The 24,497-nt window shown below is 38.1% G+C and overlaps 1 protein-coding gene across 3 annotated transcripts in view; it reads right to left on the bottom strand.

The window, feature by feature from the left end:
* Positions 1–1,391: 1,391 nt before the first annotated feature.
* The window catches only part of LOC131972876 (guanine nucleotide-binding protein G(o) subunit alpha), a 150,141-nt gene continuing 127,035 nt past the window's right edge, over positions 1,392–24,497 (bottom strand). The window contains exons 7-8 of one of the 3 annotated variants that reach the window (XM_059334653.1): positions 9,455–9,608; positions 1,392–1,613 (exon numbers count right to left, since the gene is read on the bottom strand). In XM_059334653.1, the coding sequence (XP_059190636.1) occupies positions 1,426–1,613; positions 9,455–9,608 (342 nt within the window). In that variant the 3' untranslated portion in view covers positions 1,392–1,425. Of the gene's footprint in view, positions 1,614–9,454; positions 9,609–16,360; positions 20,077–22,358; positions 22,513–24,497 lie in introns of those variants that run through there. The other 2 variants (XM_059334654.1, XM_059334655.1) reach the window with 2 other exon arrangements.

Below are 24,497 nucleotides of genomic sequence, written 5' to 3'. Positions count from 1 at the left end.
TGAAGCTTTTTTTTTTTTTTTTTTTTTTTACGTTTTATGAATTAACTGGTCTCTTTATACAAAGGCTTGAGTATCTCATGCTATCTGTGTCAGGGCTTTTAGGAGGAAGGAGGAGAAGAGGAGGGAGGAAAAAGGGAGAGAAGGGCTGGAAAAGAAAGGAGGGAGGGCCCCCGAAATCAGGACGGCAGGGCGCCATGCAAAAAGAAAGAGAGAGACGGATGGAGGTGAGTGAAGAAAAGGTGTTGGCGTGTAAATGAAGACAGAGAGAGGTATGTGTAGGACAGGCGATCAATCAATAAATAAATTAATACATTAATCAACCATTATCAAACCTGGAGTGAGTTTCCTTACATGGAGAATGTTAGTAGGTCTAGAGGTTATAACAGTGGTGAAGGTACAGTTATAACCTTGTGTACTTGCTTCTAAAAGCGTAGCTATCTACAGTACAGTACCTCTGTTACATGGCACTGATAGGACATTTAGCACGTTTCCTACTGGCTCTCCATTTATTGGCTCGGCCACAAGTGGAAGTTGGCGAATGGCTAAGGCCAGGTTTGGGAAACAGGAAGCCTCACTTCCTGTTGATGAAAACCGCGTTGTTGGGGGTAAAATCATACTCAAAAACAAAAAGGAAATTGACAACAAACATCTTAAAAAGTCTTGGCTAATGTAAACAAAAGACGGATGTTAAAATCAGTGTTGTCAGTTTCAGCAGGTCTCGAGAATTTTTTAAGGTTTTCGCCGACCCGCCTGCTTGTTTTTTTTTAGTGCTATCGACATTTTCACATATTTCCGCAATATTATTACATAATCACTACTATAGCAAAAAAAAAGAAAACAAATAAAAGGTGTCAATGTGAGGCAAAATGTGAATAAAAATCAGTGTACAGACTGATACTCGTAATAAATATACACACAATCAACAAAAATAAAAACAGAAGTCATATTCATAGTAATAATAATAATTAAAAAAAAGTACAGGTTTTGTTAACAACAAAAGACAGCTGAGAAAGAAAAAGAGAGGAGGACGGGGAGCGGAGGCTTTCACTGACTTTGTTCAAGAAGTTTTCAAGGCTGCAGGGTTTGGTGTTTTCTACTAAAACAAATCTGTTTGTTGGCAGCGAGCCAAAGAACATCAGGAGGAGAAGTCGGAGCGAGAAGAGAAGACAAGAACTAAAAACATTATATATATATATTTATATATACGTATGCCTATTTTTTTAAATTATCCTCATTATTAATATGTACCTAGTTGCATTTTTCTTTCTTTTTTCTTTAAATAATCATCAGCGTCATCATCACGTCATCATTTCCACAGCAGTGTCAAAGGAACAGGAACCAGGAGGGGGGGGGGGGGGTAAGAACAGGGGACAGGGGGGGGGGGGGGGGGGGGGGGGGGGGGGGGGACATTAACGGGGTGTGTGCTCAGTACAAGCCACACCCTCGGAGGTTGTTGGCGATGATGATGTCGGTCACGGCGTCAAACACCACCTGGATGTTTCCTGTATCGGTGGCGCAGGTCATGTGACAGTAGATTTCCTTATTTGGAGAGCGATTCTTGCTCTCGAACTGTGCTTGGATGTAAGCTGCTGCGTCCTCGTAGGTATTGGGTCCTGGAGGGAGAAGAGAGACGAGGAAAAAAATCAGAGATGATACTGATCAGAGAAGTATAGTGACATCTGTAGTAAGATGCTGCAGATGTCAAAAATGTAATGCTGTTTTTCAACCTGGTCTCACAGGAATCCGTGAAATAGCCACGGATTCGCTCAACTCAAAATCCGTGGAATAGCCACGGAATCACTCAAATTTCTGTGAAACTGACACGGAATATCCCGTGGCTATTCCAACATACAAAGTGATTATGTACATTCACTGAAATAAAACATATATTTCTCGCTACAAATGTGATCAAAATCCATTTTTATGCAGAAACTAAGTCAAAATATTGATTTTTTTTCACTAAAAATGAGAGAACTGTCCGCTATGTTTTTTGTTCTAACCTTGAAAGTCACGTGACTTGGAACAAACCAATAGCAACAAATATCCATGGAATAGCCACGGGATATGACTGTCATTAACTTGCATTGTAGCGAAATCCGTGTCAGTTTCACAGAAATTTGAGTTATTCCGCATAACATATTCAGATTCAGGTAGCTGTATACCTCTCATATCATATCATACAGGTGCATCTCAATACATTAGAATATCATGGATAAGTCCATTTCCAGTCAAACAGCTCCAACCAAGTATTGAGTCAAATAGATGACATACTTTTCAGAGGCCAACATTTACATATTAAACATACTTTTTACAATTTGAAAAATACAATTTTTTTTTTTTTTTGAGAGACTGACTTTTAGGTCTTCATTAAATGTAAGCCATAATCATTATAATTATAAGAAATTAAATAAATGAAGACATGAAATGTTTCATTCTGTGTGTAATGGATCTATATAATGTTTTATTTCACCTTTTTGAATTGAATTACTGACAGAAAAAAAATGTTTCTATGATATACTAATTTATTGAGATGCACCTGTGTATTGAAACATTAAATAACTGGTTTACTCTCACAGTTGCCCATGTGCACACTGAACTTGGGGTGTCAGCCTTTTGTTTTAATGTCCCGCGACCTGGAATGATCTTCAATTCACACTGAGGATCAATATGTCCATAACATTTTCTCAATTTCATAGCTTGATTGCAGACTTTGCTGCAACTGTCTGTAATTGTTTTTATCTTTGGTCATTTTAAATAGTATTTTTACATGTATATTTTTCTTGTTTGTTATCTGTATTTTGAGCGTGTATTTCTGTACTGTTTTTAAATGTACTCGTCATCACTGTGAATGAGAGAAACCTCAGTGCCTTACCAGTTTATCCCTCCTGTTATGTTAGTTTTTTCAGGAACAGCAATAACCCAGGGCATGTTTAATCATCCAAAAGTGCCAGAAACTAAAAAATCCCAATAAACATTGTATTGTATATTTCATTATAACTCAATTTCTAACCATTTCAATCAATATTTAGAGCAATTGTGTTCTTTACATCTCACAGATCAGGATAATTCACTTGTTTTTCATAAAAAAATACATGTTAAAACTTTTTTTTACACGTACACTGGAAATACTTATGTATAAAATGCAATGGTTTTACATGACACTGATGTTTTTTACAATTTTACATTTTTATGATTTTTTTATGAATCATTTTAGATTTTTAAACTTTGAAATCGGTCAATTTAACCGGCAACATAAGAGGAGGGTTGAATAAAGTCTTATATAATCGAATTTTTACAAAGACAAACAAGAGATCCAAATAATTTGCAGGAATTCTGCTTCTGTTTCTCAGAGTTGTGGGATTTTTAGCAAGTGTGTGTCAGTCTGTGTGTGCGCGCCTGTGTGTTTGCATGCCGAAGATTGAAGAAGCAAGAAGATTTCTGAATCCAAAATAAACTAAATGAGCTTTCAATTTTGATTATGGAAATCAACAGATGGATCTGACCATATGGCCATAGTATGGTACTTTCCAAGTTTTCCAATATGCATAAAAAAGTGTCATACTTTTCATAACTGGTCCATGAAAACAGAAAAGTAAGCCTCGTATCTTGTTAAATATAAACATGAAGACAACATTAAAGGAATGCTCACACCCCCTTTTACAAAAGTTTGCAACAAATTGCAGCCTTGAATTGTTCTTCCTGCCATACATCTGATTCAGTTTATGTTTAAATGCTTGTATTTAAATACTGTATTTTTTAACATGAAACAAACATGAAAACATTCACAGTGGCTAAAACTATGAAGTTCTTAAATACAGCCAAACCTGTTTGCTGCCTGTGATGCACCCACATTTCACTCAAACTAACTTAATTACCATTTCACTTAAATTAGTGCATCAATTGGTGCATCCTAAATGTGATAGAGGTAATTACAGATCCTTCTCTGTTCAGTAATACTATCTGTACATATCCTGTACATTTGGTGGAAAGACACTGTAAGTTTATTAGAGCTTCCAGAGCAGCTTGAAGGTCCGACGCATGGAAATAATCCCACATTGTTTATTTCCCTGTACTGGAGCATGTATGTGATGTAAACGCGTACGTGACGTGAGCAGATCTGAGCAGAATTTTGAGTCTTGTCAGTGTAGACGGACACGCTACGGCGGAGCGGATTCAACTTTTCCACTCTGGAGGGTGGTTTCAGATTTTTGAGTTTTAAAGCCCCAAAAACGCCGTCACTGTCTAAACGAAAGGCACTTCCAATAAAATATTTGGTCATTTTTACCCGCAAGCGTCCTCATGTAAACGGGGCCTTAGTTTGCTTTTTTGTTTCAAATAAGCTCAGGTCCTGGGCCCAAGTTTTGCAATTGAGAGGAAACCGTGCTGCTTATTCTGGCATTATATTGGCTTAAATGTTGGAGACATTCTGATATGAACATGTAAACAAAACAGGGAATGTCACGGTCAGCAAGAATGATTGAGGTCATGTCCATATATCGCACGTTGATGTGATGACTTAATTATCTGGCAGGCCTAGCTGGAGTAGTACTGTGTCTCCATGTTTTGATTCATGGATTATAGGAGTTTTGTTGCACAGATTTAAAAGCTTTCCTCTCAGAGGCTTCTCACAGAAAGGGGAGAGTGGACGTAAAGAGGGAGAGGAGGAGATGGAACATGTCAGCTGGACCTGCTGTGATTATCAAAGCAGTTAGAAAACAAGTAAAGCATGAGAGACAGAAATTAAAGGAGAGAGCTGCGTGTGTGTGAAGAGGGCAGCAGACAGCTCTCTCTTCATGGCTGACCAAGCGTGACCATCTCCTCCCCTCTGACTCCCAATCCCGTCCTTTTCACTGCCACGGCTACTTCTGACTCTCTCTTCCACATGGAGAACTGTGTCTCACAGCTTCTATTTCTACTTCCCTCTTTCCCTCCGTGTATCACTGTCTCCTCTCACTTCTCCTCTGCCATTTCTTCAAACACAGTAAAATAAGGCAAAATTTACATGATGACGGTCTGAACAGAAGACGCAAAAGTGGCGTCGCGTCTTCACTTTTTATTCCGCGTTTAGACGAGCGTTTTCAGGAGGAAATCTGCTGCATACGGTGACGCAAAAGTGTGTGAATTGGATTGGGTATCATGCCAGGCGGCATCACTTAAAGAGATAAGAGCATCTTTGGGCATGTGGAAGTTTTCACGCCACGCATTTTCATCAGCTACTCCTTCCACAAAGTTCTCCACCATCCACTAGATCTCCCAGGTCTCGTCCAAAGCCGTCTGGCTCGCCTCCCACCAATTGGTGCATCCAAAATGTTATAGAGGTAATTACAGATCCTTCTATGTTCACTAATACTATCTGTACTAGGGGTGCACCGATTGCAATTTTCTGGCTGATCACCGATTTTTAAAAAGCCTGACCTTCCAATTCCAATTTTTTTTATAACTCACAGCTGAACCTTCAATGTTTGAATTTTATTGAAATACAATAACACAGCAGTATTTTTCTTTATTAAATAAAGGAAATCCACAATGCCTGAGGTAGTTAATAAAATATTGAATGGTTCATGATATCGAGAAGGAAAAAAAGTTGCATTACTGGTGCCTTCCGCACGGAGGCAGCGTAGCATTTGATGATACAGTGTGGCGGGCTAGATGCCAAGCTGTAGAAGAAGAAGAAAAAAACCAAGGAGAGGGTTTTCCACGGCGGGACAAGTTAGCTCCCAGAGGGATTTAGAGACTCTGGAGCAGCATGGCTAATTATGCACAGAGTCCCCGCTGATCATAAACATAGTGATTGTGAATTAACAGCATCGCTAACTGTGCACAATGTCTGGTGCTTGTTGTAAACAAACAGAGATCGCTAAGTGAACACCTCCTGTAGCAGCAGCACATACACACTGTACTGCTACAGAGCTAACTGTAAGAAGGAGTTGCTGGATTTGTCTAGTGTCGCTTTCTTGAGTAATAGTTGCTAAGGGGGTCTGAAAAGTTGCTAAATTTAGCTACAAAGTTGGGTGGACTGCTTCGCCTGTGGGGGTTATTATTGAGGTAGATCAGATGCTAGATAAGATCGGTTTGAGGTAAAAGAATCGGCCGATCGCAAACTTAAGGAAATCGGCGCCGATGGATCGGCACACCCCTAATCTGTACATATCCTGTACATTTGATGGAAAGACTCCTGTAAGTTTATTATTATTGCCAGAGCAGCTTGAAGGTCCGACGCATGGAAATAATCCCACATGTTTCCCTGTACTGGAGCATGTATGTGACGTAAACGCATACGTGAACGTGAGGAGATCTGAGCAGAGTTTTGTGTCTTGACAGTGTAGACGGACACGCTACGGTGGAGCGGATTACACACTGTAAAATAACAGTAAAATACTGGCAGCAGGGACGCCAGTATTTTACTGTTATTTTACAGTCCACATACTGTAATTTATTTAACATTATATTACCGTATTTTGGCTTACAGCATATGATCGTAGGATAATGGTGTGTGTTATTTTACAGCAATTAATTACAAATAGTGTTAAATGCTTTTAATTTAGTTTATCTACTTTTATTGTTAATTGACCGATTTAACTGTTTACATGTGAGGGATGAAAATGTAACAGTATTTTACAATTATTATAAAATACAGTAGTATACTGTTGTAAATTCACCGTAAATACACAGCATTTCGTTACATTGCAGTTTTCCACTTTGGAGGGTGGTTTCAGATTTTTGCGTTTTTAAGCCCCAAAAACGCCGTCACCGTCTAAACGAAAGGCACTTCTGATAGCTGAACGCTCACTGTGACACTGGGATCATTCTTTTATGCATCGGCCAACATCAGGCTTGATTTAACCCTCCTGTTATGTTGCGGGTCCCGTTTCAAAGTGTAAAAAAAAAAAAAAAAAAAAAACTCCCTGCATGATTTTATTACATTAGTGTTCGGGTCAATTTGACATAAAAAAAAATCAATGTCATCTGAAACTATTGTATTTCATATGTGGGTCTTTCCAAAATACAGTAAAAAAGTTTTAATGTCTATTTTTTTTTAATGAAAAACAAGTGAATTCTCCTAATTGAACCATGATCTGTGAGAGATAAAGAACACCATGGTATTAATATTTATTGAAATGGTTAGTAATGAAGTTAATAATGAAATATAAACAATGTGTATTGGGATTTTCTGGTTTCTGACACATAATTAAACATGTCAAACTGACCCAGGAACATTATTGCTGTTCCGGAGAAATGAACAAAACAGGGTTTAAACATTGCTTTCCTCACTTTGTAAAATAAAAGGAAACAAACAAATAATGCAGCAGCAAATAGGTCAAAACGTAAACAGGAACTTAAATTCAAACATATGATGTGAGTTAATCACAATCCTGATTTTAAAAAAGTTTGGACATTTTCTTAAGCATTAACAAAACAGAATATGATGATTTGCAAATCATTTGTGACACATATTGATTTGAAAATTGTACAAATACAATAAATTTAACCTCTTAAAATCACAAAAACGTTTGGTTTCGAACTGATGTAGTTTCAGTTGTGTTTTAGCCAGGTGCTAAACAAGCACAGCTGCAGAAACTAGAAGATTCAAATGAAGCCTCATATGTATTTTGACTTTACAGTTCTTTTGTTATGAGCTTTGTCTCATTTTTGTTTTTTATCTAATCCTAACCTTCTTCTAACCATAAACCTACCTGGGCAGGTGGGTTTTAAAAGATTATTGTATAAACTGATAATGTTTTTGTAAATATAAAGTCTGAATCGGACACATTCTGGTAGGCTACTGTTTATGTTTTACACAGCGTCCCAACTTCTTTGTTATCTGGATTGTAATAGCCTATTTATTAAGGTTTTGCATGATGTACATCCAAATTGCAATTAGAACTAAGAGCAGGACTCTCTTCTTATAATACGGGATTATGCAGATACTTTTCATGGATATTTAGGCGTAATAGAGACAGAGCGCCACCCGTCATAGTCTGAAGACCACATCCACAATTTAATCTGCTCGCAAAAAACAGTAAAGTGTCTAAAAGCTGCTGTGTGATGAAACGTACTACCAACAATATAAAGAGCCAGAACTTTTTTTAAATCTAACAATCAAAAAACTGAACTTTTAAGAGGACAAAAGTGGATATTAGCTAACATTAGCCTGCTAACATATATCTAACATTAGCTTGCTAACATATATCTAACATTAGCCTGCTAACATATACCTAACAATAGCCTGCTAACATATAGCTAACATTAGCCTGCTAACATATAGCTAACATTAGCCTGCTAATATCCAGCAATAGCCTGCTAACATATAACATTAGCTTGCTAACCTATAGCTAACATTAGCTTGCGAACAGAAAAACTTGAGCTTTCTGGTAGACATAGAGTGCTAAAATAATTAAATGAAAGGTAAAGCAGACATTTTGTAAGCATTTCAGCCCATGGTTGTGTAAAAGTTAACATTAAATATTTCAGGATCACACCGTTTTCTTCATAGTAACTGCTTATGTCTCAAGTCAGTATATTTTTTTGGTTGACAGGTCTAGGTTCTCTAACCTTTAAGTACATTTGACCACAAAGTAGTTTGTAGCTTTTGAACTTTTTCCTGTTTTTTGCTGGCGAATAAAATTGTGAAAGAGGCTCCTTCTTTCAATACAATGTCAATGGAAGGAGACTGATTGTTTGTAGGGGGTTAAGTGTGCTCTGTCTCTGTCCTGGGGACAAAAAAAGCACAGATTTGACTGAAATGATAAGCTACCAGCTAGCCTCGCTCTGTCTGACACCATTAAACGAACACATTATATCTTGTTTATTGATTGACGACCAAAAAAACGGAGCATTGGCAAATTGACAAGTTGCTTTTTTACGGGGGTTATTTCTTGGACTGTTTTTTCTTTACCTTGGTTTTTGTACAGAATAAATAAACATAGTAAGTTAATTTGTGCCATAGGTGTATTCTGTCATCTGTGAACAGAGCCATGACAGCTCTTCCACTCTGTTCCCAGTCTTTATGCTAAGCAAGGCTAACTGGGTGCTGGCTCCAGCTACATTTTTAACACAAAGACACCACTGAGAGCTCTATCAATCTTCTAATTGAACATTCAATAAGAACGTGAAAAAAGAAACCAGAAAACTGCTCTAAAGATACATTTTCAAGACTAAAGCTCTTTCCTCAGTAATGTGGGCAAAGTTAAAAATGTTACAGCTGTGTTTCGGTCATGTTTTTCTCATTTTTATACCCTAACAAATTGATCAGTCAATTCTTGGTATATCAGGCTCTTTTTCTGTCTTGCGTAATTGGATTCAGTTCCAACGGGCTGCAGCTTTCTGTGTACTCTAAGAAATCAATTTTGTGCACCTGTCAAGTTTCGTTGCTGCTTCTGTGTTTTGAGAGCTGCTGTTTCTCACCTCCAGCTCAGGAAAACTGAGAATTGTTTTGCTTATGCCTTTTTTCTACCTGTGTATTCGGGGAAGCAGATGCTGAGCGCAGACTTCTTGATCTTCTCTGCAAACAGATCCTTCTTGTTGAGGAAGAGGATGATGGAGGTGTCGATGAAGAACTTGTTGTTGCAGATAGAGTCGAACAGCATCAGAGACTCGTGCATGCGATTCTGCACAGCAGGAAAGAAGAAGATGGAGAGACAGAAAAAAAGAGGAGATGGGGGAAAGGATGACAGAGATGGGGGAAGAGAGTCGACAGGACGAAGAAGGGAATGGATAATGATAAAAGAGGAAAGAAAAAAGAAGGTAAAAAGTTAGTTACCATCAAGACAAAGTGAAGACTGGGGGAAAGAATATTGTTATGGTCCGAGTTAAGAGGCAAAACTTTTGCACACAGAAAGAGAAAGAAAACAATCAGTCTCTCTCTCTTCCAATTAAAACCTTAACAAAAGAGGGAAGAAAGAAGAAATAGAGACGTCAGGGGAGACTAAATATTTTCTGCACAAATACTGCTTGTGCATCTTTCAATAGTGGACATATATATACATATGCATTCAGTCAAAGATGCTGACTGAGGAATGATTTCTTTGTCTCCCACACACATAAAAACAAGAAAAAGTTGCAGTTTACAAAGTGGGCCTGTGCAGTAAGTTCATTCCAACATTTACAATAAATAATCACAGTTTAGGAAAAGTGAGACGGAAGGAGAGAAAAAAATCACAAACATCCTCAGTATTTCCATTGAAATATTCAAACACACACAGGACCAACACAAAATAATAAGGTCAGAACAATAATCACGCGTATCAAATTACTCATGTGGTGCTTTATTGTCATTTCTCTTCTGTATAAATACAACTTTCAATAAATTATCACAGCAGTGAGGGAGATACAGCAGATATATTTTACTTACAGTGATCAGTAAAATACACCACACACACACAAACAGGTTCAGCTGTACAGTATAGACAGGTGTTGGTTGGTATTGACACAGAGGGGGAAATGATCTAAAAGCTAAAAGAGCTGCAGCAGTAAGAGTTGATAGTATGTCGAGCACAGAGATGTTTACCAGCTCATACTCTCACTCCTTAATTCCGCACAAGTTCATTATGATCGTGTGCCCTGCGGCGTGTTTGAATCCTCTCCCAGTCCAGCAGCAGAGCAGTATCTCCCCGGCTCTGCAGAGGCTTAAGTGCTCATTTTATCTAGTGGGAACTGAACATATCATAAGCTGCAAAAAGCAATTTACAGGCAACAATTTACCTCTAATTTTTTACACCACAGGACCTCAATAAATCTAACGTGATCAAACTTCAGTCAGAATCTTTTGGCACCATTGGCTGTGTTTCCACTAGGGGGGAAAGTGGCCACCGGAAAAGTATCTGGAGGTGACGTATGGTTTTCGCCGTTGCTAACTGTGCACAACGTCAGCAGCTGAAAGCAGCATGGCTAATTATGCTAGACTCTGCTGATCATAAACATAGTGATTGTGAATTAACGGCATCACTAACTGTGCACAGTGTGTCAGGTGCTTGTTGTAAACAAACAGAGATCACTAAGTGAACACCTCCTGTAACAGCAGCACATACACACTGTACTGCTACAGAGCTAACTGTAGCTAACTGCTAACGGAGGCTCCTCTTAACAAGTCAGCCTCTGGCTTGTTAGCGGCTCGTTAAGAAGAGTAAGAAGGAGTCGCTGGATTTGTCTCCAGTCGCTTTCTTGAAAAATAGTCACTAAGGGGGTCTAAAAAGTTGCCGTAGTAATTGTGAATAATGCCAATGTGTGCTGCTTTGACTCGATCTCACTCTTCTTAATGAGCAGTGGGGGCCGGCGGCTCATTAAGAAGAGCCACCAGCCCCTGCTGCTTGTTAAGAATAGTAATGAAGAAGTCTCCAATAACCCCAGAAAAAGTCGCTGGATTTGTCGCCAGTCGCTTTTTCGAAAAATGGTCACTAAGGGGGTCTGAAAAGTCGCTAAATATAGCAACAAAGTTGTTAAGTTGGGAACACTGCTTCGCCGGCTTTTACAAATGTCGTGTGTTGTTGTTATGTAGAGTACTACGTGACATCCCGCTTAGCAATCTATCCAATCAGTAACCAGGCTGTTTCAGGGGAGAAAAAAGACCCTGCTCTTCAACAGGGACGAAAAAATTCCGACAAAAGCCGGCTCTGGACGGCTCGTATTCAAATTAGGGGCGTTTCGGCGAGTGAGACCCGCCTCATTCTGGATATTGTCCGGCTATTACCCGGTAGTGGAAACAGCCCTATTGACAGATTTCAGATATTGTTTATGTTGTTATGGCCTTTCTTTTGTGCCGCCACCTGCTGCCCCCACCACCTCGGCCCTTTGTTCCCTGAATGAACCACTGATTGGATTATTCATATCAGACTCATCCACCAAAAAAAAGAGAGGGAAAAAGACACATAAACCCATAAACCCTCTCTAGCATGACCTCAGACTACATTATCTTCAAATCTCTCCTTCTTTGCAGCCTATAGGAGTCCATTATTCTTTGCTTTCCGCCAGCTGATGTTATTTCTTACTGGTTGTTTGGGCTTTATTGGTAATTCATCAAGAGTACTGACAGGCTGTGGAAAGGGCAAACATACACATACATGCCGATGTGCGCACACACACAAACACACACACGCACACACATATCCCCTCATTGTTGCTCTCTGAGGGAAACCTCAGTTCTGTCTTCATGTCTTCACCTTTTAGCTTTAGAGCTATTAGAGAGATTCAGCACAACTAAAATCCAACTTGTCTCCTCTTTCTCTATTTCTTTTTCTATTCTCCAATCTGATTTCACACTTTTATACCGCAATATTGTGTTTGGATTAAATGTATTTAATTTTTCAATTTACTTTTAATAACACAGTGCATTTACTACAACCTTGTTACCAGAAACGTTGGGATGTTGTAAATAAAATGGAATTTTATAATCTGATAATTCTTTGTAACAGTAACAGTATATTCTACTGAAAACTGTGCAAATTCAATACATGTTATATTCAAATTGATATTTTTTTAAAGCATTCTGTTCTTATTCATGTTTTACAGAGCATCCCAACTTTGTTAGGAAATGGGTTTCTGTATATGGGTAGACTACTATACTATACCAGCATGGAGGGATACATGATATATATATATATATATATATATATATATATATATATATGTGTGTATATATATATGTGTGTATATATATATATATATATATATATATATATATATATATATATATATATACATGATCCATGGTTTTATTCATAATAACTAAAATCATTATCAAGAAAACCATGGAAAGTGGCTATTTTTGTTGTTTTCATGAACAAAATGAACAAGAAATTGAAGAAAAAAAAGGGTGGTCTAATAATTTTTTCCATGACTAATAATTTTTTCCATTACTGTATATTGTGCATCCCTAAAATGACTAAGGTACTCATTAAAGTATCCTGTATATGATTTTATAGGAATTGATGTAAATGAGCAAAATTAAAGTTATGGTCCTTTAAATTCACTTTAAAATGCATTTGTGCAGAGCAGAAACAGCAGAAACATGGGCACATCCTGTTCTGTGTGCCGCCTGAGGTTAACACAGGCATCAAAGAAGTTGGAAGACAAAGCGAGTATGCTGCCACTGCCACCCCAAGGGCAAATACAAATGTAGGCATCTCTTTTCAGCTCGATGTGAACTGGAGCTTGCTAACTTACTGTGGAGGAAAATTTCACAGCTCATTGTTCCACAGCTCATGTCTACTGCAAGGCTCACAGGCATTAAAATAGGGACATAAATGTATAAAAAATGATAAAGACTAGGGACGTCTCAACAGCATCCTGCTCTGCATTAGGTGAAGATGATGCTCAACAAAATCAATCATGCTATGAATGCTGAATTAAACACACTTACAGTGGCAGGGCTGGATAGTGTCTGTAATTAAATTATGCTTCTGCTATAAGTATAGTGTTTGTTTTGTCTTTTCCGTATACTACAGTAAAAATTCTCCCAAATTTAAGCATCAAGCACATATGCAAGCACATCGCCATGTGAAGTATTTATTTGGTTTTGATGAAAATCAATGTCAATTATTGATGTATCCAAGAGTCTAATAACCCCCCCCACCCCGAAACAGAGTATATATAGAAAGTGTTGTCTTTTTATCATTTAAAACATGTGAGTTTATATTCCTAAAATGGCATTGAAGTGTTAAAATTATTTAAGAAAGTTACCATTGACGGGTAACAACAACAACAATGACTGATTCCAGCATGGTACAACAGATAGAAGATATTCAGTGTTGTTGCAAGTAACTTCAAGCAAATGCATAATTAATATGTTTGAACATGAATAATGTAATATGAAATTACATATGATGGCCTGGCAGACTTGTAGGAGGAGGTGGAATCCATATGGCACGGTTATTTTGTAGGATATCACATAAACTGCGCTGTAAACATTTTCTTTAAAATCATACAAATGCATTAATGAGAATACATATCTCTAAAATGATGCAGAAGGACTGTATTACTTTCACACTTAGAACATCCCTGATTCCAAAGTGGGGATGCTCTGTAAAAAAAAAAAAAAATGCATCAAATTTAAAATGAGTGCATGTAAACGGTCGCCCATAAAGTTGCAATAAAATATTTTTTTCCTCTTCCCATGAAATGATTGATTTATTCTTGACAGATAAAGTGTATGTCTTCTCAAAACTTTATTAATCAGTCTCTTCAAAACATATTACAATGAAAATGAAACCACAATTAACAGGGGATTGTGTCTGAAAACAAAATTATTCCAAATTTTTGGGCGACCGTGTATTTACAAAAACAACACTTCCCACTTAGAGCACTGAATATGGATATATATTCGTACTGTATTCAACTAGGTCGCAAAGGATTTGCAAATCATTGCACTCTGTTTTAGGAATCTGGGTTGCAATATCTGTAATAATTCAGAGGAGAATATTAGGAAGTAAAAGCCCTGAGCAGCAGGCTGCATGTTTGGCAAAAGAGTCAAACACATCTGAGGCTCTTTGGTTGGATATGGTGCTATTATCTGGCACGGGCAAGTGAGGTGACATTTTGTAGTCTCATGGGTGTGTTTGTGCCTTTAGTGTGTGTGTGTGTGTGTGTGTGGAGGGCCTGTGTTTGGAAAGGGTAGACTGGTGCCCTCTGGGTAATTAATCCACAGGTACTGACTCCACCACAACCCCCGATGGGCCAGGGTTGTCTCACACATCACACACACGTGCGCATGCACGCACGCGCGCGCACGCACACACACGCACACACACACACACACAAACTCACACACACGTACACACACACACGCTGACCTTTCCTGTACTATCAACAGACACACATGTAGGTAACTATATACAATGGGTAAACACACACAAATGCACACAAGATACACAGACAGACAGTAACGCACAGACAGAAAAACACAGACACACACAGACACACACACACACACACACACACACACACACACACACACACACACACACACAAAGCAGGCTGATCAACAGCCTCAGGCAGCTCTCTAATTAGGAAATGTTGGCACAGATGTGGTTGGAAGAGCTGATGATGTCATCTACCTGTTTAGAAAAATCCTATCTTTGAGCAGCGAGTGAAGCCACACCCTCTCTGTTAAGTGTGGAGTGAAGAGTGGAATGAAGCAAATGCCCTGCTCATAAATAAATCAAGACGTTGTGTACGTCTGTTTGCCAGAGAGCACTCGTACCAGTAAAGCTGTAAACACTCAGCTCAGTCAACTCAACCAAGTCCCACGGACAAACAGAGCTCAGCCTCTATATACTCTTGCAAACTGTTGCTTATAAACAGAGAGGGGGATTTTCCTGGTATTATATGCATCTGTTTGGCCTTAAATTGGTACTGTTTTAACACATTGCACGCACAATTTTTCATTCCTACTAAGCTGTGTATTACATCAAAGCTCAATCCTAGAGCAGCTCTGGGACAAGTACTATCCAGCAGAAATGGAACTTGGTCAGCAGAAAGCAAAGATTGAGGCTGAAACTATAGTCACAAGGTTGACATTGTAGTCCCGGAGGATGCTATGTGTTCACCAGCACACAATCCTTCAAAGCTCACCTCTTGCTTATTAAGACGGAGAGGTGGAGAATGGGGATATTACAGTGTGCAGCCCAATACAATGGAGCCCCAGGGCCCTATAAAATCAATGCTTCCTTTGAAGCATTATCTGGAAATGTGTGCTTGAGTCAGAAAGATATGTGATGTAGCTCTTCATTTAAAGTGATTCTATAGTGGACCCATGAATACTGCAACATGAGAGCTTGAAAAAAAATCAATCCTAAAATATGAGCAGAGGTGACATCCTCAGGGATGAAAGATGGTGGCTGAATAAATAATAGCAACCTCCTCTTTGTGAACTGGAGAATAAATGTATATTTCATACGTTTCATAAAAAGATCAACAGTATTTGAGGGTTTATACTACTTGTCACACAGATTTGATACCAAATGTAACTTTAAAAAAAAAAAAAGTTTTTTGTAAAACATTTATTTAACCCTCCTCTTATGTTGCAGGTCAAATTAATTATATTAATTATTAATTATATATGTATAAATAGAAAAATAAAACTTTAAAAAGATCAATTTTAATGTCAAACCATTGTATTTTATATGTAGGTCCAATATACATAAAAAAGTTTTAAAGTTTTAAAGTTTAAGTTTTTTTTTTATGAAAAAAGAGTGAATTATCCTCATTGAACCATGATCTATGAGGGGTAAAGAACACACTTGCACTAAATATAGATTGAAATGGTTAGAAATGAAGTTATTAATGAAATATAAACAACTTTTATTGGGATTTTTTAAGTTTCTGACACTTGGATAATTAAACATGCCCCGGGTTATTGCTGTTCCGGAAAAAATGAACATAACAGGAGAGTTAACTCACGAACTGAACATTTGCCTAGGAAAGCTGTATATCCTCTGAAATTACAAGGTATTAAGTTTGTGGTTGTTAAGTTTCATAAGGTTGTGATTATCTTAGAGGTCACAACAGGTCATTTTATACATTGAGGTCAAGTTAAAAAAAAAATGAGTCTCAGGTTTTCAGTCATACCCAATTTATGCAATTTCAAGACTGTTTAAGGACGCAGAAAGTATGCAGAAATTTTTAAGCGCATCATTTCGTAAAAGACAAATACAAAAGATGTGCAGTGCACACAATAACTTATATATCAATATATATATTATATGCCTATTATGTATTATTTATACATTTAGCTTTTTTATTTTTAATCTTGCATTGACAATAATGCACTTCATTTTGTTGTACACGTGACAATGACAATAAAGAAATGATATTCTATTCTAAACTGCATGGTTTTGCCTAAACCTGCATGACATTAGCATAAATTGGGCATGTTTGTAAAGGGATTCTCCCCTTTACAACATGTGTACAAACATTAGGTCAAACATCAAGGCACCGTGGGTGTTTTACCTCGCAAAAATTAAGCGTTACTTCATTATTCAGTAATCATTCACTGAGGCTGTTACTACAATGCTTTTTTTATTTTTAACTACCACTTTGAGTCATCATTGCCTGAAATGTTCAAATCCTGCACATAGAGGCTTTAAATTAGACGTACTGGGCCTTTATAACCTGAACAAGTCAACCTAACAACAGTCATGTTTAATAAGTGGGATTGCTCTTGGTCTCATTACATTAAATATTCTGAGCAGTCCTCTCTGATAATCCCTCTCCTTCCCCAGGTTTTTAATAAGTGAGGCTTTGCTGTATTGACAGTGTCATGAGGTTGTTTTGATGCTTCTCTAAAGCCAGTGGTGGACACAACAGGCTGAATGTGTTTTTAATTTTTCCTACTTGTTAAATGTTAACATGGAGTCATGCTGTTTAATATGGACCTTCAAAATGGGCAATATTAAACTGCTGAATAATCATTATTCATCATTATCATTATTATATCTAGACGTATTAGAACAATTAATGTCCTCAGCTCTTAAATGCTGACTGAGTGTGTTGCAGGCATCAAATTAAAAAATGAGTGTATATTAATAAACAATATATTCTATCAGTTTGAACATTAAATATGTTGTGTCTGTACAGTTTTCAGAAAATGATCAAACTGTTTTATTCAGCATTTAAACCTTTTTGGAATCGGGGCTGTATGACGACTAAACAAAATGACTATGATAAAAGGAAGAAAATAATAATATAATTTGACTTTTTTCAGTAAATAATTGCAACTTAAATTATCACGTCTTATTTTGAAATGTCCCTGTTAGTAACTATTCCCCTGCTCTCTCTCACATCATTGAGTATCTGCCATGAAATTAAAAAATGGAAAGATTGACTTAACATCTGAACAGACACTATGCAGCGCAGCACATACCTCAGAGCAGGACTGTCATCAGAAAACAAAATAAAACGACTTACACAACAAGTACAAAATAATGGAGGCGTGCAAAAAAAAAAGCAATTTTGCACAAAATTTTTAGAAAAGCAATATTTTGGTGATACATTTCTTCTTCGCAGGACATAACCTTGTCAACAGTTCAATATCTTAAGCACATAATAAAGTCTTTCAGACTAAACTAAGAGTCAACTGAACTTGACCCTGTTAAGTTAAACAACATACTTATATATACAGTTTCACATGGCTCTTCATGTGGCTAAGGCACAGGTGTGAAGCAAAGAGAATGATTAGAAATACTTTGGGGTAGAGGAGTGATTCCTATTATACCAGTTTGTCAGAAGGCTGAGGAACCCTGGCATTTAATTAACAATCTGTCTAGTTCTTTGAGTAAGGCACTACTGCAGCTACAAACAGGAACCTGGTACCCCTTAAGAGTTGACTGTAGCTATTATGCAATACTTCAACAGCAGGCAGGCAAAAGATTTCTAGTTTCAGTACAATTAAAACAACTTAATGTAACAATTTTACCTTTAAATGACTGATTTGTAAGAAGGTGAAATGTGCCCCAAAAGCCCGTGCTTACATTGTGTAACTATTATTGGTGGGTAGGATCTAGAAGTGGATCTATGGCACTAACACACCATCACGTATGTCACTGATTTCGGTGAAACTGGATCATATTTTATGGCAAAAACTGATTTAGACTTTCCCTGGATTGTCCTCTAGCTGCTCTGCAGAGACTGTTTTACGATTTTCCTGGTGGACAGAAAGCTTTACTTGTTGCTACAGTAATTGTAACCACCATTTGTTGCAAAGTGTACATTAGCTGCGGTCAGCTAGCTCAGTTAGCCATGCCGTGCTGCCAGGGCTGCACCAGGGGAGTGTTGGTGTTTATACCGCTAGCACATGAGCTTTGGACTGGTGGAGCTTTTACGGCTGGCTACGTAAAAATAGCACACATGTACGGTCCGTGGTTGTAAAAGGCTGCAGTTTCAATCAATTAATGTTGTAAAACCAGTGATCTAGGTTTAGGGCAAAAAAACTTCCTGGTAAGGTGTTTTAAAAGACACTTTAAACAGTAAATAAATGTATGTAAATGCTGGAATTGAAGTAATTACAAGGGTCACGTGACTGCAGCAAGTTACGCAAAAAATGTAACTTACGTTCAAAAACATGATTCACCTAACTTACATAAACAATGTAACCAAAGTTGAAAAATGGTTTTCTTTTGTTTTCACACGAGACGCAAACCCCGCCTCTCCTGGGTGAAAGTCCACCATTTGTTCGACCCATCCACCACCCCAACTGAATGCGGGAATTCACCCTTTTAAATTTAGCTCGGCTGTCAATCACTACTACGTCAGCAAGGATGCATCAGCGGCCGGTGAAATACAGACATAGCTCGTTTTTTGCTGCCTGTACACACGATCTATCTTGACATTTTTGACGGGAGAACAGGCTGGAAAATAAGAAGAGAAAAGTGACTGAGCACGAGGCTGTCCAACGAGGGTAAATCTCGGACTGGCTTACCAAGACAGACACTGAGCTGAAATTTTTGCTGTTGGACTAGTAAATAATGTTAGCTTGCTTGTTCTATCTTGAGTTGCATTTGCTTCTGTACAGCTGTTCATATTCATGTTACTGCATGGGTTAATTGCACTCTGAAACTGTCCGGGAATGAAAAAAACAAAACAAATTATACATAATTTTGCCACAATCCACAAATTTAAAGGGAATTTGCTGTTGGTGTTTCTTTAGGAGGAAGTAAAAAGGCAAATACATTAAAAGAAGTCTCAACCAACCAACCAACCAACCACCCAAGCAATGCATTACTTAAGAGTCAGACTGGACCAATGGCCAGCCGTAGAGTAAAGCAGCATGGAGATGTCGCCCCTCAGTTGACTGGCTATCATCACTGAAATGGGCCACATATCCTGTTTGGTACAAACTGCTCCTACATAAACACAAATCAAGCATCCGTCATTCATTGGCTAACATGTCATAGAATCATCAGTACAGGCCACACCCCCGCAGGTTATTTGCTATGATGACATCAGTGACAGCATCAAAGACAAACTGGATGTTGTTGGTGTCCGTAGCGCAGGTCACATGGGAGTAGACCTCTTTGCTGGGTGACTTGTTCTTGCTCTCGTACTGACCCTTAATGTAGTCTATTCCCTCCAAGTACGTGTCTGGACCTGAGGAGAGAGTGGCACAGAAGAGAGAGAGAGATGACTTATCATGGCAGTCAGGTGAAGACTTAAAAGCTGTTGTCATCTGAACCTTTATATCGCTGAGCAATCCCCTGCTCAGCACTATTTTCGGATATTTTATAAAAACATAACCTTTGACTTTCTAGCTCAGCACACATTCTGCTGAGGTGTACTGTGCCGTGCTGACTGCTAGCCAAGCTTTAATAAATATGATACATGGGCAACTTTTTCCACACAAAATACAAAAGGTGATTTTGGGCTGACAAATAAAATGTGTTGGAAAATGTTATGTGTTGGTACTGCTGGCAAAGTCTGCCAGTTTCTGAATGTTATCAATGCATCACAGTCTTCATGCAGAAGTTCATGACAGTAACAGATATGAGTTCCTAAGAACCACTTCTCATACCGTATACTGATTGATTTAACAGATGAGCCAAATATACAGTATGGCCTTTTAGTTCAAGTCCATGATTAACTGTGAGAGTTAGATCTGCTTGCAATGTGAGCATCTGGCATGCAGTGGAGTTAATCAAGTGCTTTAATTTGTTATAATGCTGTTGGAATGAGTGTGATCTCAGTGATTGGAGTCATTTTTGCTCAAAGTATCACTAACATCTACTCGGCTCTCAGCCATTAGCAGCACTGTGCTCTGTCTGTCTGCTTCAGCGGCAGCTTCATCAGAATAGGCACAAAGTCTGGCCATGGAAAAGGCTAAAGAGAAGAGATGAAGAGGAGAAGAAACAGGTTTGGAATCCTAATTCTCTCTTTCTCACAGTCTTGCTGTTTTGGTCTCTCTCCATCTTGCTTTCCCACAGTCTTGCTTTGTCTCATTTTCTCACACTCTTGCTCTCTCTGGCTTTCTCACGTTCTGTTCTTGCCCCCCCCCCCCCCCCCCCCCTTGTTGTCTTATCTCTCATTTTCTCTTGTATCTACTACACTCCAGCTCCTCTTTTGGACTTCTGGTAACACGCCTGATTTAATGAATTGTTTCACTCATTTACGACTTTGACTCCCATCTTTGTTTGTTTCAGAGTCTGAGCCTATGGGCCCTTTCTGTTGCATTGAACCATTCAGTCTATTTGAGCTCCTCTCCACTCATCCTTGCTCACAAAACCTTTCATCACGACAACTGTACTTTTTAATTGAACTCCTTTGCATTCTAATGATATATATATATATATATATATATATATATATATATATATATATATATATATACATATACATATATATACATATACATATATATACAACGATTTAATAAAATCAAATTAGTGTTTGATCATGTTTTTTAAAAACTCGTAATTTCTTTTCATGCACACAGGCACACGCACCACAATTACGTAGATGATAACTGGCTACATAAGCATAAGTCTTGACAGTCCTGTAATGTGTAACATGAGCAAGTATTATATATACAGTCAAGGAAAAAATTATTAGACCACCCTTGTTTTCTTCAATTTCTTGCTCATTTTAATGCCTGGTACAACTAAAGGTACAATTGTTTGGACAAATATAATGATAACAACAAAAATAGCTGAAAAGAGTTTAATTTAAGAGCTGATATCTAGACATTTTCCATGGCTTTCTTGATAATAACCAAAATCATTATTAAGAATACCATGTCTTTTTTTGTTGTTATCATTATATTTGTCCAAACAAATGTACCTTTAGTTGTACCAGGCATTCAAATGAACATGAATTGAAGAAAAAAATGGTCTAATAATTTTTTCCATGACTGTATATGTATATAATATACCAGTATATACGTGGTATATTATGTTGTATATGACATTGTTAAATCCGTGAAACTGACACGGATTTCGCTACAATACAAGTTAATGACAGTCATATCCCGTGGCTATTCCAACATACAAAGTGATTATGTACATTCACTGAGCGAATATTTAGAAAATAAAACATATATTTCTCGCCAGAAATGTGATCAAAATCCATTTTTATGCAGAAACTAAGTCAAAATATTGATTTTTTCACTAAAAATGAGAGAACTGTCCGCCATGTTTTTTGTTCTGACCGCTGGGACCTTAAAAGTCACGTGACTTGGAACAAACCAATAGGAAGAAATATCCATGGAGTCATTAACTTGCATTGTAGTGAAATCCATGTCAGTTTCACGGAAATTTGAGTTATTCCGTGGCTATTCCACGGATTTTGAGTTAAGCGAATCCGTGGCTATTTCACAGATTCCTGTGAGACCAGGTTCCAACTAGTAATAGAACATCACTGTCAAGTGTGTGGATATGTACCAGTGTAATCACTGAAGCAGATGGACAGTGGTGACTTGCTGATCTTGGTTTCAAAGAGGTCCTTCTTGTTGAGGAAGAGGATAATGGAGGTTTCGTTAAACCACTTGTTGTTACAGATGGAATCAAAAAGCTTCAGAGACTCGTGCATGCGGTTCTGTAGATGAGACATTAGCAAGCGTTAATATCATATGACATAAATACACACCCCCAAAGAATCAACCAGACCAGCATACACCATTTTGATGAAACATGCACAGACATGAACAATGTTGCCAAATCCTGAACACACACATTGCAAACACACCACTGAAACACAAAGAGGAACTGAGTAAATGAAAATGAGAAAGCAGAACAGAAGTACAGTTCCTCTTGTCTAGGGACACATTCCAGCATTTCCTGTTGCATATTGAGTGTGTATTTGTGTGTATGCATGTGTGAATCAAGACATTAATAGAAATTATTAGTAAGCTGGATGTTGCAGCGGATTAAACAAAGCCATGCACTTCTAGCTTTTAGGCTGCCTGCTTTAACTGTAGTGTGTAACCATGAATAAATGATATCTTAAAGGTACCCTGTGGAGTTTTTGACCACTTGGGGCAGTGTAGAGCAATGCTTTGAAAATAAGTGTATTAGGTATTCTGCAGCATGTGCTTGGGGACACAACTTGCACACCGTGAGCAGAGGTTTATGTAATCTGCAGGAGGCAGCAACACTTTATGGAGGTAATGAATTATAAAGCTTGCAGTGCACCAATGAAGGAGGTCAAGAAGACAAAACAGCTCTACAATGATATAAACAATGCATATTTAAATCAGCTTTGCAAATGTTTTTCAGAGGCAGAGATGTAACATGTTCCTGAAGCTGAATAGACAATGTATTTGGATGAAAAATGAAAATGCAAAAAAAATAATCTTGTTTTGAATGAGAACTCCACAGGGTACAAGGCACATTGTTAACTTAGCATCTGAAATGCAGCTAAAACAAAACATGATAACTTAAACAATTTATGATTAATACATTAAAGATTAAATTAATTTGAGTATTTTATACATGTTTTTTCATCACTAGGCACTTTCTTGTGTTAGTAAATCATTGCATTTTTTGGCTCTGTGGATCGGCTTGTTAGCCCTGACAGAATCTATAAATCAGTCTACCTCGACTAAATTTAACCAGGAGCCACTCTGTTTTGTTTGCTGAAGGTGAACAGCAAATTAACTGTTACTGTTGCATTACTTTTTAGTGAGTTAACCTCTTCATAGTGCATATACAAGTGCCTAGTGATGAAAACACATTTACTGATTCTTTTTAAGAATGAGTTGAAAGCAGTTTCTCTCTGGTTATGATCCCATATTACCGAGTCAAGGACAGAGAAGGCAAGAAAAGGTGAAGGATGGGGCAATCAACCAATCAGAATATAGGAAACTACAAATGTGGCATGTTACTTCAGATTTAAACAAAGCAGCTTCATATAAACAGAATGACATAAGAGAGGAGGTTTAAAGAATAGCCGCTTTCATAGTGGGCATTTAAGGCTCTGTAACATCTCACCTGCACTCTGAGCGTGCCAGAAGCAGGATGCCGGGATCTAATGATCCCACCAATTTTACCCCTCCAGAGGTAGTCAGAGAGGCGGAAAATTGGTGGGACTGTTGGAAGTGGGACCACTATGAATAGGCCTTCAGGGCAAAGCGCGATATTTGACGTTCTGCGTGATGTCTAACACACCTCCCACTTGGTCACACAGTCATCCAATCACTGTTCAGCAGCAGCACAACAACTGCAGCCGCCGCCGCTAACTGTGAACAGTGCCCGCCGTGTATTGTAAACAAACTAGAGTTGTTCCGATTTCGATAGCAGTATCGGAAATTGCTCCGATAGTGCCAAAAATTCTGGCATCGGAATTCGCGAGTGCTGGAGTCCAGGCACCGATCCGTAATTTATCAAATAAGCTCCTAAAACAGTGCCGCTGTGCTGCAACCTGCAGCTGCTGTTTTAGAGGGACGAGGAGGAATTGATTACGTAACACAGACACAACAGACACACACGTGTGTCGGAGCAGGTTGACGCGAGGGCTTGGAGCTAAGCTAAGTAGCACTATCATGTCAGCGGTGTGGCAATATTTCACACTGAAATCTCCCA

This window comes from Centropristis striata, chromosome 6 (assembly GCF_030273125.1).
Source record: "Centropristis striata isolate RG_2023a ecotype Rhode Island chromosome 6, C.striata_1.0, whole genome shotgun sequence".
In the NCBI taxonomy this organism is placed as follows: domain Eukaryota; kingdom Metazoa; phylum Chordata; class Actinopteri; order Perciformes; family Serranidae; genus Centropristis; species Centropristis striata.
Note: the sequence above shows the minus strand (reverse complement) of the source record. Positions and strands in the feature narration are given on the sequence as shown.